The sequence below is a fragment of the Callithrix jacchus genome, chromosome X (genome assembly GCF_049354715.1).
Source record: "Callithrix jacchus isolate 240 chromosome X, calJac240_pri, whole genome shotgun sequence".
In the NCBI taxonomy this organism is placed as follows: domain Eukaryota; kingdom Metazoa; phylum Chordata; class Mammalia; order Primates; family Cebidae; genus Callithrix; species Callithrix jacchus.
The window spans coordinates 24505611-24524035 of record NC_133524.1 but is presented as its reverse complement, the minus strand read 5'-3'; the positions used below and the strand labels follow the sequence as shown (position 1 = coordinate 24524035).

The window sequence follows — 18425 nt, the reverse complement described above, 5'->3', positions numbered from 1 at the left end:
CCAAGTAGCTGGAACTACAGGCATGCACCACCATGCCCAGCTAATTTTTGTATTTTTAGTAGAGATAGGGTTTCACCATGTTGGCCAGGATGGTCTCAATCTCTTGACCTCAGTGATCTACCCACCTCGGCCTCCCTGCTGGGATTACAGGTATGAAAGTTATTGTTTTTAACACACACGGTAAACCCAAAATATCCTGATGCAATAATTGGTAAGTCCTTAGACCTGAAATACTATTTCTCTGAAATAATTCTGTTAGGCATAATATTTTAGTAAAATAGTAATTTTAAAGATATTTTTTGCTGGGCGCAGTGGCTCACACCTGTAATCCCAGAACTTTGGGAGACTGAGGCGGGTGGATCACCAGGTCAGGAGTTCGAGACCAGTCTGGCCAACATAGCGAAATCCCATCTCTACTAAAAATACAAAAACAATTAGCCAGGTGTAGTGGTGTGCGCCTGTAATCCCAGCTTCTTGGGAGGCAGAGGCAGGAGAATTGCATGAACCTGGGAGGGGGAGGTTGCAATGAGTCAAGATTGAGCCATTGTACTCTAGACCCGGCAACAGTGTGAGACTCTGTCTCAAAAAAAAGCTATTTTTACAGGAGTGTTGCTTATGTGGACTCTTTTTTTCCTTTTTCATGTTTATCATTGTTTGTTGTTTCTTTTCCGATAATTTCCCCATAACATGTTTTCTTACTTGCCTGGTGACTTCAAGCTTTACAGATTTGCTTTATAGTTCAGTTTTTAAAGAGGTGTCTTTGTAATTGAGTTGAGCTTGCAGTGGGCTAATGCTGTGGTGTTTCAGCTTCTAAATATTACACTTGGCTGGGCACGGTGGCTCATGCCTGTAATCCCAGCACTTTGGGAGGCTGAGATGGGAGGATCACTTGAGGCCAGGAGTTGGAGACCAGCCTGGGAGATGTAGCGAGACCTCATCTCTACAAAAAAAATTAACAAACAAACAAACAAACAAAAAAAGCTGGGCGTCGTGGCGCGTTCCTGTAGTCTAGCTACTCAGGATGCTGAGGCAGGAGGATTGCTTGAGCCCAGAAGGTCGAGGCTGCAAGTAAGCTGTAATTGCACACTGCACTCCTGCCTGGGCAAGAGTGAGAGCCTGTCTCAGGAAAAAATAAAATAAAGGCCGGGTATGGTGGCTCATGCCTATAATCCCAGCACTTTGGGAGGCCGAGGCAGGTGGATCACGAGGTCAAGAGATCGAGACCATCCTGGTCGACATGGTGAAACCCTGTCTCTACTAAAAATACAAAAATTAGCTGGGCATGGTGGCGCACACCTGTAGTGCCAGCTACTTGGGAGGCTGAGGCAGGAGAATTGCTTGAATCCAGGAGGCGGAGATTATGGTGAGCCGAGATCGCGCCATTGCACTCCAGCCTGGGTAACAAGAGCGAAACTTTATCTCAAAAAAAAAAAAAATTCCTTCTGTGGAACATATGAAAAAAAGAAAGGAAAAAAAATTAAATAAAGAAACAAATAATATAAAAATTAAATAAATTTTACACTTAAGTGACTTCTCGAAAGTGGATACAAAAACTTCATAAAAGCCTTTATCGGCTGGGCGCGGTGGCTCACGCCTGTAATCCCAGCACTTTGGGAAGCTCAGGCAGACAGATCACAAGGTGAGGAGATCGAGACCATCCTGGCCAACACAGTGAAACCCCGTCTCTACTAAAGATACAAAAAATTAGCCAGGCATGGTGGTGGGCACCTGTAGTCCTAGCTACTCAGGAGGCTGAGGCAGGAGAATTGCTTGAACCCGGGAGGTGGAGGTTGCAGTGAGTGGAGGTTGCAGTGAGTCGAGATCGCGCCACTGCACTCTAGCCTGGCGACAGGGTGAGACTCATGTCAAAAAAAAAAAAAAAAAAAGAAAGTCTGGGCGCAGTGGCTTATGCCTGTAATCTCAGCACTTTGGGAGGCCAAGGTGGGTGGATCACGAGGTCAGAAGTTCAAGACCAGCCTGGCCAAGATGGTGAAACCCTGTCTCTCCTAAAAATACAAAAATGAGCCGGGCATGGTGTGGGTGCCTGTAATCTCAGCTACTCAGGAGGCTGAGGCAGAGAATTGCTTGAACCTCAGAGGCGGAGGTTGCAATGAGCTGAGATCAAACCACTGCACTCCAGCCTGGGTGACACAGGGAAGACTCAAAAAAAAAAAAAAAAAAACAGCCTTTATCTTGACAATACTGGGCCTTTAAGGCTAAGCTCTAAGAAAGATGAGAAAACAGAGTTATATTGTAACTTGCTTGGTTAATTTAATTTATTAATATATTTAACCACAGTCAGCATGTAGTTGTTTTCCTCCAAGAGGCTCACTTTCCAAAACAGTTTGCAAAATATCTTACTTTCCCACAAGGCTCTTTGTGTTTAGTTACCCTTTTATTTTTGCCAGTTTCTCTTATGTAGTTACTTGCCTGCCTAATAGGTCCCTGGTTGATGATTGACTTGTGAGCCTGTTTTCATGGCATGCTCGCTGAGCCACCGATAAACCCCAAAGCCCTCCTGTATTAAATATAAAACAGGGTTACACTTTTACATAATGTGGCCTTCTAATCTAGGAAGCCACAACAGACACTGATACAAAGGATGGCTGGACAACATTCCCTTCGACCAAGGCGCTCAGTATTTCCTGGCGAACACGGAGAGATACAGAGCATTGTTTTCAGGTATTTGCCTAAGATCCAAGAAAACATTTATCTTGGATCTTAGTCTACAGGGGTTCCTATCAACTACTGTTTTCATTATTGTGGAAATTAGTTGGTTTAGGAATTTGGGCCAATGTAATGAATGATGAAAAGAGTTCACATATCTAAGGGGAAAACGGTCTTTTCCTCTTACCTCTTCTTTTTCATTTCAGTCCTTAGAAAGCATTTGTTTACTTCTTTCCCTCCTGGCAGTTTTAAGGGCTATTGTTTCTCTGCTCTAAAAATCCATTGTATTAACAAAGTACTACAAATTCACCCTCCAAATAAGATGCTAATTTGTCTGATTTGTACCTGTGTCCAACTGGAGCTTTTCTGTTTGCAAATTTCCTGTAAAAATGTGTACTTTTTCAGTTCACAGAAGACAATTATTTCAGTGATCCACTTTACTGTCAAAATTATCTTGGTCAGATGCCACGGCTCACACCTGTAATCCCAGCACTTTGGGAGGCCGAGGCAGGACAATCTGAGGCCAGCCTAGGCAATTTAGTGAGACCCTGTGTCTATTAAAAAAAAATTCAACTGTATTGCATGCTCTGCACATGTACCCCAAAACCTAAAATGCAATAAAAAAAAAAGAAAAAAAAAATTAGCTGGGCATGGTGGCATACACCTGCAGTCCCAGCTACTTGGGAGGCTGAGGTGGGAAAATTGCATGAACCAGTAAGATAAGGCTACAGTGAGCTGTGATAACACCACTGCACTCCAGCCTGAGCAAAAGAGTGAGACTTTGGCTCTATTTAAAATAAGTCTTGGTGTGGCATGAGGTTTTTGGTAACAAGATGTTTTTTCTTGATATTCAATGTTTCATAATCGCACCTCCACATTTTACTTAACGATTGGCTTATTCACTGTGGGCCTGTTTCTAACTTGGTTTTTCAGCTCTTGAAAGTTCTGTCAGATGCAGTGTACAGTGTCATCAGTGTAAAAAGTCATGTTTTGCCAGGTGCGGTGGCTCATGCCTGTAATTTCAGCACTTTGGGAGGCTGAGGTGGGTGGATTACTTGAGGTCAGGAGTTCAAGACCAGCCTGGCCAACGTGGCAAAGCCCTCTCTCTACTGAAAATACATAAATTTTCTGGATATGGTGGCACACATCTGTAGCCCCAGCTACTCAGGAGGCTGAGGCACGAGAATTGCTTGAATCTGGGAAGCGGAGGTTGCAGTGAGCCGAGATCGTGCCACTGCACTCCAGCCTGGGCAACAGAGGGAGACTCTGTCTCAATTTAAAAAAACAGTCATGTTTCACATGTTGCTACATATAAAACCTTGATAGTCAACTGGCTTCTATCCAGACTTTGTTAATACAAGCATAACACATGATCATAAAAACTTTAAATTGGGTCAAACATTATTTTGAGCAATTCTATTTATCCAATGATGTTTGTGGTCATTTTAGTCTTCAACAGCAAGAAAAATATGTACGAAATAAAGAATTAGGAAAAAAGCTTACACCAAACAATTAAATCAAAGAGTAGTTTATTAAAAAAGAATCAAAACAGAAACTCTAAGTACCAGTGTGTACATTGTACACATTTAAATGACTCACAAGAATGAAGTTTTTTCATATATATTAAGATCACACCACCTTGTTGTTTATCAAAAGAGTTTCGAGAACTATCTGACTCTCCAAACTGCCTCTGAGATTGCCATTTTAAACAGACCTCATTTCAAACATGCAACAACGCCACTGGTAATAAAGCTTTGGAATGGGTGCTCATTCTATTATTTCACTACTAACAGCATAGAAAGCAAGATAAGCTGGGAATTTATTCTAAAATAGAATGGAGGTTGTCATCATCTACACCAGCACTCCTCACTCCTCTGTTGCCATTTTTAGCAAGTACTCCTTGTCAATCTTGAACAGTCTCCAACCCTCTTCACTGGACAGGTCAGAAGCACCTCTTCTTTTGTAGAAGTTGATGGATGGTTCATTCCACTCTGCTACCAAGAAGTGCATGCTGCTGCAACGACACTTCATTGCAACCTATCATGAGAGAGTAAAATACAAACTCTGTGACATTCAGCCTGCTTTCAAGACCCAATTTTTATTCCATCATTAAAATAATCCAGTAAACTTACAAATTTGGAAACCAAAAACTACGACATACCCTGCTTAGATTCTTCAGAATTTCTGATCCTATGCCAAAGCCTAAAAAGTTAAAGAGAAGTACGATTTAAAATGTCATTGTAAGGATTTACAGCCCTGAACTCTTCAGACCCTCTGCCCCAAACTCAATCATACCTCTATAATCACTCATCACGAAGAAGTCCTCAAGATACAGTAACTTGCCAATCCACGGGTCATAGGTAAAATAGTACATGGCAAAACCAACAATGCTGTGTCCTGTAATAAGAGTATCACATGAGATGTGGAGAAGGAAAACATTCCATAAAAGTTGTAGCTGCAGAATCAGAGGCCTATCATAGATTTTAAAAAACATACATGCATGTGTTACAGAAACAAGGAGCCACGACTGTCTCATGATTTACATGAGTGCAGTCCAGGCCACTGCTGGATGATCTCACTGTTCTGAGAACATGTATTTGCAAAAAGCACACATCAGAACTCACTGAAGTCAGGCTACAACTGTGGACTTGCCACTCTGCAGACTGCTGGATCTCACACTCAGGAAGCTTTCATTACTTGCCAGAGCAAAACTGCTACGGTTTTAAACTTGCACACACATTATTCACATCCTATTGGTATACTGGTATGTTGACTTGGGAATAAGTCAGGTTTACACGGCAGTTCAGAATAGTCGATATTTGTAAGTTTACAAAGTCTTGCTTCCTTAAAGGTCAGAACATCAGGCCAAAGTACAATGTTTAATTTCAGAACTTGCCTTCCAATATACATATTTTCAATTTGCTCTCCCCATTTGTTGAGTCAGAAGCAGCAGCATTTCCCAGAAACAGGTATTACGTAACACCCACATACTCTAAAAAGTACTCATCCCTTCTGTTTTTCTGCTGATTTCTTCTAGCCTGAGGAACAGACGTCAGAAAAAAAAGCACCCACCCAAACAACTTCCCCTTTTAGCTGAGCTGTCTTCTGACCAATCAACAGGGATCAGCAAGAAAAAAAAAGGCAACTGACACCCTCTTAACGGGTATCTACTATTCCAAATGGAGGCGAAGGTTTCAAATTAAACTTTCTAGCCATTTTATATTCCTTTGCAAACAGACAGGAAGCGAGTATCATAGTGGGTTTCTGATCTACCGTGTTTTAACTGTGTGATAATAGGACCTTACCTCATTTATCATGATCATCTACTTTATTGTGTAAAGGATCTTTTAGTTACCTCCCCGCCCATCCATGTACACGGAAGGGCCATGTACATGGCGAAGCTAGAGACTGTAACCTGAAGATTGGGACAAATTAAAGAAAAAAATGTGATTTAACACAATTACAAAAACGGTCACGTTAGGGTCAAACAAGAACCATTTTATGAAACTGAATTACAACAAATGACATTATACCTAACTCTTCCAGGTCTTCACAGCACTCTGATACTTACTTAAGCAACTTAAACTCTTCCGAGTCTCCACAGCACTCTGATACTTAAACTCTTTTACCCTACCCTATTATTCTCAAGTGCAGCGTATCTAATTTTTTTTTTCTTCAGTACTTTGAACACTTGCTATTTTTTTCTGTCCAACTTCTCAGTAACTTCGGCCTGCGGAGTCAGGGCTACACAGCCAACACTACTTCTTACAAAACACTCGGTCTCTCTGTCTGTTGGAAGGGGAGAGGGGTTACCTTCTGGAGTCCAGTGCTCTTTGGGGACTTCTGCAACCAGGCAGTGGTAAAAGGGGTGCTCTCCAAAGCCATCTTCTAGCAGATCTGCAAAAAGGGACAGCAGGGGCGGTAATGGCCTCGGCGAAGGTGACAAGCACCGAACGCTATTCCCCCACCCCGCCGCTGTTGAATTACCTTTTTCAGTTAAGATTACTTGTTCTTCCATGTATTCATATTTAGCCAGCTCCTGGGGGGATGCACATAGGAGAGAGAGAAGCCGAAAACAAAATAAGGCTCAGGCCAGGCCAGCTCAGAGGAAGGGAATGGGGCGGGTGGGGCGGGGTGGCAGCCTGCCCAGGGTGGCGGCCGCACCGGAGATGGGGCGAAGGGAGGCAGGCGCAGAAAAGGGAACAGGCTGGGCTCTCACACCGGCCCAGACCCCAAGACGTGGATCCTTGCCCACCCCGGAAAACGGAGCCATCTCCATCCCACGCTCCCCGACGGGAGCTCGGGCTCTCCGCTACCTTGATCAGCCGCAGTATGTCACTGCAGTCGGCGGCAGTGGCTGGGCGGATCACGAATTTAGCCATTTTCGTCTTTTGCTTTTCTTCCCTTTGCGGACCAGGCCCCTGTACTTGAACAGTAGGAGGAGGTGGTTCCTCATTCGTCTCCCGGGAGCGTTCTCTTCTCAGTCAGGCTGGCACCATGACCCAGCGAACCTCGGCGAGTGACGGAAAAACCTCAGCCGACTTACGACTAAGCTGCGCACTCGAACCCTGGTCCGGCCCAGCTCTTAAGTGCGAGAAGCCCCGCCTTGGGCCGTGAGGCGGAGGTCTCTCGTCCAATGAGGTCGCGGCCCCGCGGCGCACCGCTTCCTCTCCCAGGCACCACCCTTTCTTCCGGGAGCCCGTGTGAACCCGTAGGACAACAGCATGGGCGGCCGGGCGCGCTGTGGGATTCGCTAGTCGCGCCCTCTAGTGGCGCTTCGTGGAGTCTTCCCGGAAACCTCACCAGCAGCCCGTGTGTCCTCTAGTAACCCTTGCAAAAGGAGGGGAATTCCCTCTGCGGCCCCCGACCATTGACCTTGCTCTTTTCTCCTTGGCGGGTCAGGGAAGCAAACTCAGGAGCCCTGGCCTTAGGAGATGGGAGGAAGATTAAAGCAGCAGTTCTCAAAGTGTGATCCGGGAGGCCCTGCAGATCCCAAGATCTAGAGATTCGGTGGCAGAACTAGTTTTAGACGTCATATGCCTCTTCAACTCGCAATGGAATTTTCCATAGGTGACCCGGTGTCTAATGATGACACTGCTGTTATGACCAAAGGAATGTGAGCTTGTATATTCTTGTGGTTTTTAGAATTTCCTAGGGTAGGTTATTTGGATTTCCCAATAATCTTTTTTCCTTATACTTGTAGTTTTTAGAGTTAACAGGATATTTTTTCTTACTTCTTAAAGAAGGTACTTCTTGTACCTTCTTAAATCTCTGATCTTCCTTGACACCTTTCCTTCTGCCTGAGGTACATTCTTCCTAATTTCCTTTAGTAAAGATCTGCTTTTGCCACACTTTCTCAGTTTTGCTTGTCTGAATGTGTCTTTATCTTAAAATTCTTTTTTTATTACAGTAGTCAAGTGCAGTAGTGAGAGTAAAATAAGGAGTTTGATCTGTAACTGACTATAAACAATCGAGATAACTTACTACCTTTGGAACAGCCCATCTTAAAATTCTTTTTTTTAATTTTTTTATTTTTTAGAGACGGTGTTTCACCATGTTGGTCAGGCTGGTCTCCAATTCCTGATTTCACGTGATCTGCCCATCTCTGCCTCCCAAAGTGCTGGGATTACAGGTGTGAGCCACCACACCCAGCCTCCATCTTAAAATTCTTGAAGGGTTTATTTCACTGTTTATAGATTTTGAGGTTCAGAAGTTTTCCTCTTTCAGCACATTGGTGGTTGGTATCTGTCTTCTAACTTCAGTTGCTGTTAAAAGTTGTTGTAATCCCCACTTGCTTCATTTCCTTTAACTTTTTTTTGAAATAATTATACATTTACAGGATATGTGATGATGTCATTGCTCTAGTGACTAAAATAATATGTGCTTGTGTATTCTTACGTTTTTTACAGTTTTCAAAAGTAAGGTCCTTGGATTCCTTGATACGGTTTTTTGTTTGTTTGTTTGTTTGTTTTTTGTAGAGACAGGGTCTCACCATCTTGCTCAGGCTGGTCTCACACTCCTGGGCTCAAGTGCTCCTCCCACCTCAGCCTCCAAAGTGCTGGGATTACAACTAGCTGGATTCCTTGACAATTTTTTTTTTTTTTTTGAGACAGAGTCTCGCTCTGCCTCCAAGCTGGAGTGCAATGGTGCGATCTCAGCTCGCTGCAACCTCTGCCTCCCAGGTTCAAGTGATTCTCCTGCCTTAGCCTCCAAAGTAGCTGCGACTACAGGTGTCCGCCACCGCACCTGGCTAATTTTTGTATTTTTAGTAGAGACGGGGTTTCACCATGTTGGCCAGGGTGTTCTCGATCTCCTGACCTCGTGATTTGCCCACCTCAGCCTCCCAAAGTGCAGGGATTACAGGCGTGAGCCACCGTGCCGGCCCCTTGACAAGTTTTAAATGTTCTGAAACCAGTGTTTGGGAATTCGAGGATAGCTACTCCCAGATTGTACCTCCTGGAGCAAGTATTCAAGCCTTTGTGGAATGAATGACATTTCATTTACAACCCACTTTCCCAGACAGAACCTGCTGAGGGCCTTGCTTTGGCAGCCCTGCCTGGGTTCAGAAATGAGTCAGAGGATGATTTTCACAGTGATGAAAAGCATAAAAAGAGGTTGGGCATGGTCGTTCATGCCTGTAATCCCAGCACTTTAGGAGGCAGAGGTGGGTGGATCACGAGGTCAGGAATTCAAGACCGACCTGACCAACATGGTGAAATCCCGTCTCTACTAAAAATTTAAAATTAGCCATGTGTGGTGGCTCGCGCCCGTAATCCCAGCTACTCAGGAGGCAGAGGCAGGAGAATCGCTTGAACTTGGGAGGTGGAGGTTGCAGTGAGCCGAGATCTCACACCACACTCCAGCCTGGGCAACAGAGTGAGACTCGGTCTCAACAAGAAAGAAAGAAAGAAAAGCATGAAAGGGGCCTGCAGTGTCTGCAGTCTGTAGAAGGAGGGATCAGACTGTCGCCAAATGACCACCCCTAACATTCAACAAGTGATTCTCTGCCTTTGCTAGCAATATCCTGTATGTAGAAAAGAAAGCAGAAGTAGATTCTGTTACCCTTCCTGCCCCAGGGGAATTCCACGAATAGTGAGTCACCCTGGGAGTTTATGAAACTCAAAGGTCTTTCTCAAAGTGATTTTTACAAAATGACTTTGATTCTCAGTTGCCTAAGTTACAGCGAGTAGTCTTTCCTGTCAGTGTTGGTTAGACCTCCTGGATGACCAGAAGGCCTTTTCCTCCTGTTTCTGTCTCAAATGTCAGGACTTAGGAGAGCTTGTTATACATTTACTGGTAACAGTGAATTAGACTGCTATGACTAAGCACTAGTGATCGCTGCGTAGCTAAAGCAAAACCAAAGCCATCTTCTGTTTGGGTTGCTTAGTTTAGTAGAATACTGAGTGTTTCATTAAAATGCATTATAGTTTTAACTCCCAGGTTGGAATGCAGCGGTGCGATCTCGGCTCACTACAATCTCCACCTCCCAGGTGCAAGCCATTGTCCTGCCTCAGCCTCCCGAGTAACTGGGACTACAGGTGCAAGCCACCAAACCTGGTTAAGTTTTGTATTTTTAGTAGCGACACGGTTTCACCATATTGGTCAGGCTGGTCTCACACTCCTGACTTCAGGTGATCCACCTACTTCGGCCTCCCAAACTGCCCGGATTACAGGCTTGAGCCACTGCACCTGGCCAGTTTAAGTTTCATGGTCTTGTGACAGGAAGAACTTATTCTGAAAAACATGCTGGCCAGGCACTGTGGCTCATGCCTGTAAACACAGCACTTTGGGAGGCTGAGGTGGATGGATCGCTTGAGCCCAGGAGTTTGAGACCAGCCTGGGCAACATGGGCAGACCCTGTCTCTACAAAAAATACAAAAATTAGACAGGTGTGGTGGCATGTGCCTGTATCCAAGCTATTATACTTGGGAGGCTGAGGTGGGAGGATCGCTTGAGCCTAGGAGGTCGAGGCTGCAGTGAGTGACGATTGCGCCATTGCGCTCCAGCCTGGGTGACAGAGCGAGACTCTCTCTCACAAAAAAACCAAAACAGAACAGATGGCTAAATAAAGCCTATTGTGACTGTGTTTGTGCATGTAAAGAAGCCTAGACCCTAAGAGATTTGAATGTTTTTCATGGCAGTGAATCACATTATGCTTTTCCATTGTCATCAGTGGATTGATGCAACCAACATTACCCTCTCCTGATACTGGAATTTGTGCGTGTATATATATATATATATATATATATATATATATATATATATATATTTGGAGACAGTCTCACTCTATCACTCTGTTGCCCAGATTGGAGTACAGTGGTGCAATCTCGGCTCACCGCAACCTCTGCTCCTGGATTCAAGCGATTCTCCTGCCTCAGCCTCCCAAGTAGCTGGGGGCCTGTCACCATGCCTGGCTAATTTTGTATTTTTGGTAGAGACGGGGTTTCAACATTTTGGCCAGGCTGGTCTCGAACTCCTGACCTCAGGTGATCCACCTGCCTCAACCTCCCAAAGTGCTGGAATTACAGGTGTGAGCCACCACGCCCAGCCATATATATATATAATATATATAATAATAGAAATAACAATAGTAATTATTATTTTTTGAGACAGAGTTTCATTCCTTTTTTTTGTGATCTGGGGAGGGGAGTTTCATTCTTATTGCTCAGGCTGGAGTGCAATGGCACGATCTCAGCTCATTGCAGACTCTGCCTCCTGGGTTCAAGTGATTCTCCTGCCTCAGCCTCCCAAGTAGCTGGGATTACAGGCATGTGCCACCACACCTGGCTAATTTTGTATTTTTAGTAGAGACGGGGTTTCTTCATGTTGGTCAGGCTGGTCTCAAACTGTCAACCTCAGGTGATCTGCCTGCCTTGCCCTCCCAAAGTGCTGGGATTACGGTGGGAGCTACCACACCTGGCCTATTTTTTTTTAAGAGACAAGGTCTTGCTCTGTCACCCGGGCTGGAGTGCAGTGACATGCTTATAGCTCACTGCAGCCTTGAACTGGGCTTAAGTGACCTTCCCACCTCAACCTCCTGAGTAATTGGGACCACAGATATGTGCCACCATGCCTGGCTAATCTTTAAAATTTTTTGTAGAGATGGGAGTCTTTTCTTTTTTTTGAGACAGAGTCTTCCTCTGTCGCCCAGGCAACCTCCACCTCCCAGGGTCAAGCGATTCTCCCACCTCAGCCACCTGAGTAGCTAGGATTACAGGTGTGTGCCACCATACCTGGCTAATGAGATGGGAGTCTTTCTATGTTGCCCAGACTGGTCTTGAACTCCTGGACTCAAGGGATTCTCGTGCCTTAGCCTCCCAAAGTGCTGGGATTACAGGCATGAGATATCTCACGCCCAGTGTGGAATTTATATTTAAAATGTCATATAGAGCTCATGAACAGCGGGGGAAAAAATGGCATCAAAAAGGGATTAACTAGGCTGGGCGAGGTAGCTCATACCTGTAATCCCAGCACTTTCGGAGGCCGAGGTGGGCGGATCACAAGGTCAGGAGATTGAGACCACTCTGACCAACATGGTGAAACCCCATCTCTACTAAAATACAAAAAATTGGCTGGGTGTGGTGGTGCGCACCTGTAGTCTCACCTATTCAGGAGGCTGAGGCAGGGGAATTGCTTGAACCCAGGAGTCAGAGGTTGCAGTGAGCCAAGATCTCACCACTGCACTCCAGCCTGGTGACAGAGCGAGACTCCGTCTCAAACAAACAAACAAAAACGGGATTAACTATCTAGCATTTGGAAAATTTTATTTGGTTAATGAGTCAACAGATGAACATATATTTACTGAGTCTTGTACTAGGTACTTGGAAGTTTTGAAGGATGACCAAGTTCTGAAACCAGCCCTCAGGGTATATACAGGTTACTTTTAGAGATATGTGTTGGTTTATATAGCAGAATTTAACCTTGGAGAGAAAGAGAATTCCTATAACTGAGGAGAACTGAGTAGGGGGAGAGGAGTAGGAAGGGAATCGGCCAAGGCATTGCTTAGGCGGTTTGCCTTAATTGTCTCATTTGATCCTTACAACTATTTTTTTAATTTGAGAGAGAGTCTCACTCTGTCACCCAGGCTGGAGTGCAGTAGTGGGATCTCAGCTCACTGCAACCTCCGCCTCCTGGGTTCAAGTGATTCTCCTGCCTCAGCCTCCTGAGTATCTGGGATTATAGGTATGTGCCAGCAAACCTGGCTAATTTTTGTATTTTTAGTAGAGATGTGGTTTCACCATATTGCCCAGGCTGGTCTTGAACTCCTGACCTCAAGTGATCCACCAGCCTCAGCCTCCCAAAGTGCTAGGATTACAGGTGTGAGCCACTGTGCCCAGCCTATTTTACTTTTTTTTTTTTTTTTGGAGAGGGAGTCTTCTCACTTTGTCCCCCAGGCTGGAGTGCAGTGGTGCGATCTTGGCTCACTGCAACCTCTGCCTCCTGGGTTTAAGCAATTCTCCTGCCTTACCCTCCCGAGTAGCTGGGACTATAGGCATGTGTTGCCATACCCAGCTAATTTTTTTTTGGTATTTTTAGTAGAGATGGGGTTTCACCATGTTGGCCAGGATGGTCTTGAACTCCTGACCTCAGGTGATCTGCCCACCTTGTCCTCCCAACGTGTTCGGATTACAGGCATGAGCCACTGCACCAAGTCCTATTTTTTTGAGATGGAGTCTCGCTTTGTGTCCCGGGCTGGAGTGCAATGGTGCGATCTCAGCTCACCGCAACCTCTGCCTCCTGGGTTCCCGAAATTCCCCTGCGTCAGCCTCCCAAGTAGCTGGGATTACAGGCACACATCACCACACTGGGCTAATTTTTTGTATTTTTCGTAGAGACATGGTTTCACCATGTTGGCCAGGCTGGTCTCGGACTCCTGACGTCAGGTGATCTGCCCACCTCAGCCTCCCAAAGTGCTGGGATTACAGGCATGAGCCACCGCACCTGACCTCCCCACCTTTTTTTTTTTTTTTTTTGAGACGGAGTTTCGCTCTTGTTACCCAGGCCAGAGTGCAATGGTGCGATCTCAGCTCACCGCAACCTCCGCCTCCTGGGTTCAGGCAATTCTCCTGCCTCAGCATCCTGAGTAGCTGGGATTACAGGCACGCACCACCATACCCAGCTAATTTTTTGTATTTTTAGTAGAGTCGGGGTTTCACCATGTTGACCAGGATGGTCCCGATCTCTTGACCTCGTGATCCACCCGCCTTGGCCTCCCAAAGTGCTGGGATTACGGGCTTGAGCCACCGCGCCTGGCCCCCACCTTTTTTTAAAAACAGGATCTTGCTTTGTTGTCCAAGCTGGAGGGTAATGATGTGATCATGGCTCACTGTAATCTCAACTCCTGGAATCAAGCAATCTTCCCACCTTAACCTCCTGAGTGGCTAGGACCATAGGCACATGACACCACGCCTGGCTAATCTTTAACATTTTTTTTTAGGGATGGGATCTTGCCAAGTTGTCTAGGCTAGCCTCGAACTCCTGGCTTCGAGCACTCCTCCCGCCTTGGCCTCCCAAAGTGCTGGGATGACAGATGTGAGCCGCCACGCCTGGCCCTTACAACCATCTTGTGCCATAAGTAATGCTAGCTCCAACTTTACAGTTGACAACACCTGAGGCCAACAGGGTTACAACATTGTTAAAGCTGGGACATGATAGAGTCATGAATATTTATGACTTAAGACTGGTTTTGTTAGACCAAGGGCCACTGCTGTCTACCATGAACACTTTTTGGTGTTTTTTGGACACAGTCTCATTTCTGTTGCCCAGGCTGGAGTGCAGTGGTGTGATCTCGGCTCATTGCAACCTCCACCTCCTGCATTCAAGTGATTCTCATACCTGAGCCTCCCAAGTAGCTAGATTACAGGTATGTGCCACCCGGTTAATTTTTTTTTTTTTTTAATCCCTGGAGGGAGTTGGACCCTGACCCCCAGGGCCCTTACGCCCCAACTCAATTTTTGTATTTTTAGTAGAGATGGGGTTTCACCAATTGGTCAGGCTGGTCTCCAACTCCTGACCTCAGGTGAGCCACCCACCTCGGCCTCCTAAAGTGCTGGGATTACAGGTGTGAGCCACTGTGCCCGACCATGACTGGCTTATTTCACTTAGCATAATGTCCTCAAGGTTCATCCATATTGTCTCATGGGACAGGATTTCCTTAAATTTTTAACATTGTATTTTTTTTGAGACAGAGTCTGGCTCTGTGGCCCAGGCTGGAGTGCAGTGGCTTGATCTTGGCTCACTGCAACCTCCACCGCCCAGGTTCAAGCAATTCTTGTGCCTCAGCCTCCTGAGTAGCTGGGACTTACAGGCATGCATCACCATGCCCAGCTTATTTTTGTGTATTTTTAGTAGAAATGGGGTTTTGTCATATTGCCCAGGCTGGTCTCAAACTCCTGGCCTCAAGTGATCCATCCACCTCAGCCTTCCAAAGTGCTGGGATTACAGGCATGTGCCACCTTGCCTGGCCAATTATTCGTATTTTCACAGAGATGCGGTTTTGCTATGTTGGCCAGGCTGGTCTCACACTCCTGGCCTCAGGTGATCTGCCCGCCTCAGCCTCCCAAAGTGCTGGGATTACAGGCATGAGCCACTGTTCTCAGGCTCCTTCACCCATTTTTGAATTGTGTATTTTTTTTTTTTTATTTTTTGGAGAGAGTCTAGCTCTGTCACCCAGCCTGGAGTGCAGTGGTGTGATCTTGGCTCACTGCAGCCTCTGCCTCCCAGGCTCAAGCAATTCTCCTGCCTCAGCCTTCTGCATTCTGGAGAAAAAGGACAGGTCTATTTAGAACTGAGGGGGAGATACACGATTTGAAACCCATTCCGTGTGGGCCCTTTCCATTCTGGGCAGCCCTTCCTCTCTTCTCTCCTGAGACTGTGTCTAAAAGGAAGACTACTGCCTATCACTCAGCTCAGAGATCAATGCTTTAACTCCTCATAAATACTTAGGATATCTGAAAAGTACAGTCAACCATCCTTAGGCCTCCTAAAGTATCAGCTCTCAGCTGGGCGCAGTGGCTCACGCCTGTAATCCTAGCACTTTGGGAGGCCAAGCTGGGTGGATCACTTGAGGTCAGTTCAAGACCAGCCTGGCCAACGTAGTGAAACCTTGTATCTACTAAAATTGCAAAAATTAGCTGGGTGTGGTGGCAGGTGCCTGTAATCGCAGCTACTCAGGAGGCTGAGGCAGGATAATCCCTTGAACCTGGGAGGTGGAGGGTGCAGTGAGCCGAGATTGTACCACTGCACTCCAGCCTGGGTGACAGAGTGACATTCCATCTCAGAAACAAGAACAAAAATTAGCCGAGCATGGTAGGGTGCCTGTAATCCCAGCTACGTGGGAGGCTGAGGCAGGAGAATTGCTTGAACCCAGTGCAGTGAGAAACCTGCCACTGCACTCCAACCTGGGCAACAGAGTGTGACTCCATCTCAAAAAAAAAAAAAAAGTATCAGCTCTTTGTATCTATATATAGAGATTACTCAATAGGAAGATCATAGTAGATTGTAGGACCGGGCGCGGTGACTCACACCTGTAATCCCAGTACTTTGGGATGCTGAGGCAGGTGGATCACGAGGTCATGAAATCGAGACCACCCTGGCCAACATGGTGAAACCCTGTCTCTACTAAAAACACAAAAAAATTAGCTGGGCGTGGCAGCATGCACCTGTAGTCCCAACTACTCAGGAGGCTGAGGCAGAATTGCCTGAACCTGGGAGGCAGAGGTTGTGGCGAGCCATCGCTCTATTGCGCTCCAGCCTGACAAAAGAGTGAGACTCTTGTCTAAAAAAAAAAAAAAATCATAGTAAATAATTGCCTGTTAGTGCACAAAGCATTAGACATCCCTTCTTTTCTTTGTGGCCTCTGGGTACATGCAGTAGATTTTAAAGTTCAAAATCCAGCTTACCAACCTTTGTACCATTTGTCAGCTGGCAATTAAATGTTAACAGTGAATCCAGGAAAATAGAGGATGCTTCAAAGAAGGAAATCTGAGAGTACATTGCACCCAAGCAGCCTCTGTTTGGCCTGAGGAACAAGCAACAGACCCCTGTTCCAGCCTTGGCGTGAGTGAATGTTTGGCATAGTTGGCTGGCAACAACAGAGCTTATGACCTGAAAACTCATTCTGGAGGTGGAGGCTGTTGGGGTGAGTCATTCCTTTTGGGAGGATGATGGAGGTAGGGGAAGGGTGCAAGAAGACCAAAAGTGGACCCAGAAGCATAGGACTGAGAGAAGTCCAGGACATTTTAGGGTCTCCTTATAAGATTAATTATAGGAGGTACTACAGCAGAGGGAAAAGAAAATATGCAACTGGCATTTCTTAGTCCTTACTATGAGTGGTATTCCTTGTCTGACATTATACAAATGTGATTTCATGTAGTTTTTTTTTTTTTTTGAGATGGAGTCTCGCTTTGGCGCCCAGGCTGGAGTACAGTGATGCCATCTTGGCTCACTGAAACTTCCACCTCCTGGGTTCAAGTGATTCTTCTGCCTCAGCTTCCCGAGTAGCTGGGATTACAGGCACGCATCACCACACCTGGCTAAATTTTTAGTAGAGCTGGGGTTTCGCCAAGTTGGCCAGGCTGGTCTCGAACTGCTGACCTCAAGTTATCCTCCCGCCTCAGCCTCCCAATGTGCTGCGATTACAGGTGTGAGCTACCGCACCCGGCCCTGGCCTCATTTAGTCTTAATTGCCATGTATTGTTACTTTTTAAAATATATGTCCTGCTTTCTCATCCGGAGTCTATTAAATTAGAAAATATTTGTTGTTGTACTCCAAGAAGGAGAGCCATTTAAATAAAACTGGTCTGGATAAATATAATCTGGAAATATTTTCTTCAAAGCCCTGCATCATCTACTGTTGAGGTTTCTGTCATCTTAGAAGCATAGAAAGTAATTTTGTAGTCCGAATCCCTCTTCTAAAACCTAAGAAAACTGAAGCCCAGAGAAGGTGAAGTACTTGTCCCAGGTCGCCGGCTAGAAAGTGGCAGATAGTTGACTAGAAACTTCATTTTTTTTTTTTGAGACAGAGTTTCACTCTTGTTGTCCAAGCTGAAGTGCAATGGTGCGATCTCAGCTCACTGCAACCTCTGCCTCCCGGGTTCAAGTGATTCTCCTGCCTCAGCCTTCCAAGTAGCTGGGATTACAGGTGCCCACCCCTACGCCCAGCTAATTTTGTATTTTTTTAGTAGAGATGGGGTTTCACCATGGTGGTCATGCTAGTCTCGAATTCCCAACCTCAGGTGATCAACCCACTTCTGCCTCCCTTCTAGGCTGGGCACAGTGGCTCACGCCTGTAATCCCAGACTTTTGGGAGGCCAAGGTCGGTGGATCACCTGAGGTTGGGAGTTTGAGACCAGCCTGACCAACATGGAGAAACCCTGACTCTACTAAAAGTGCAAAAAAATAGCCAGGCGTGGTGACACATACCTGTAATCCCAGCTACTCGGGAGGGTGAGGTAGGAGAATCGCTTGAACTCGGGAGGCAGAGATTGTAGTGAGTTGTGATCGTGCCATTGCACTCCAGTCTGGTCAAAAAGACGGAAACTCCATTTCAGAAAAAATGAAACAAAACAAAACAAAAACAACCTCATTAGAAAAGAAAGAGAGTCAGAAACATAGCTTAGGTACAGACTTTTTTTTCTGAGATGGAGTCTTCCTCTGTCAGCCAGGCTGGAGTACGGTAGCACCATCTCAGCTCACAGCAACTTCTGCCTCCCAGGTTCAAGTGTTTTTCTTGCCTCAGCCTCCTTAGTAGCTGGAAT

General features: G+C 45.8%; 2 protein-coding genes across 2 annotated transcripts; both read right to left on the bottom strand.

The window, feature by feature from the left end:
• Nucleotides 1–4179: 4179 nt before the first annotated feature.
• SAT1 (spermidine/spermine N1-acetyltransferase 1) lies at nucleotides 4180–7230 on the bottom strand. The gene is made up of 6 exons (XM_002762726.6): nucleotides 6984–7230; nucleotides 6655–6706; nucleotides 6481–6564; nucleotides 4963–5064; nucleotides 4829–4869; nucleotides 4180–4704 (listed from the first exon to the last, which is right to left on the bottom strand). Exons 1-6 carry the CDS (start codon nucleotides 7047–7049, stop codon nucleotides 4534–4536), a joined length of 516 nt encoding a protein of 171 aa, XP_002762772.3. The 5' UTR covers nucleotides 7050–7230; the 3' UTR covers nucleotides 4180–4533.
• On the bottom strand, nucleotides 7034–7230 carry LOC144581000 (uncharacterized). The gene has a single exon (XM_078362543.1). It carries the CDS (start codon nucleotides 7121–7123, stop codon nucleotides 7034–7036), a length of 90 nt encoding a protein of 29 aa, XP_078218669.1. The 5' UTR covers nucleotides 7124–7230.
• Nucleotides 7231–18425: the final 11195 nt, after the last annotated feature.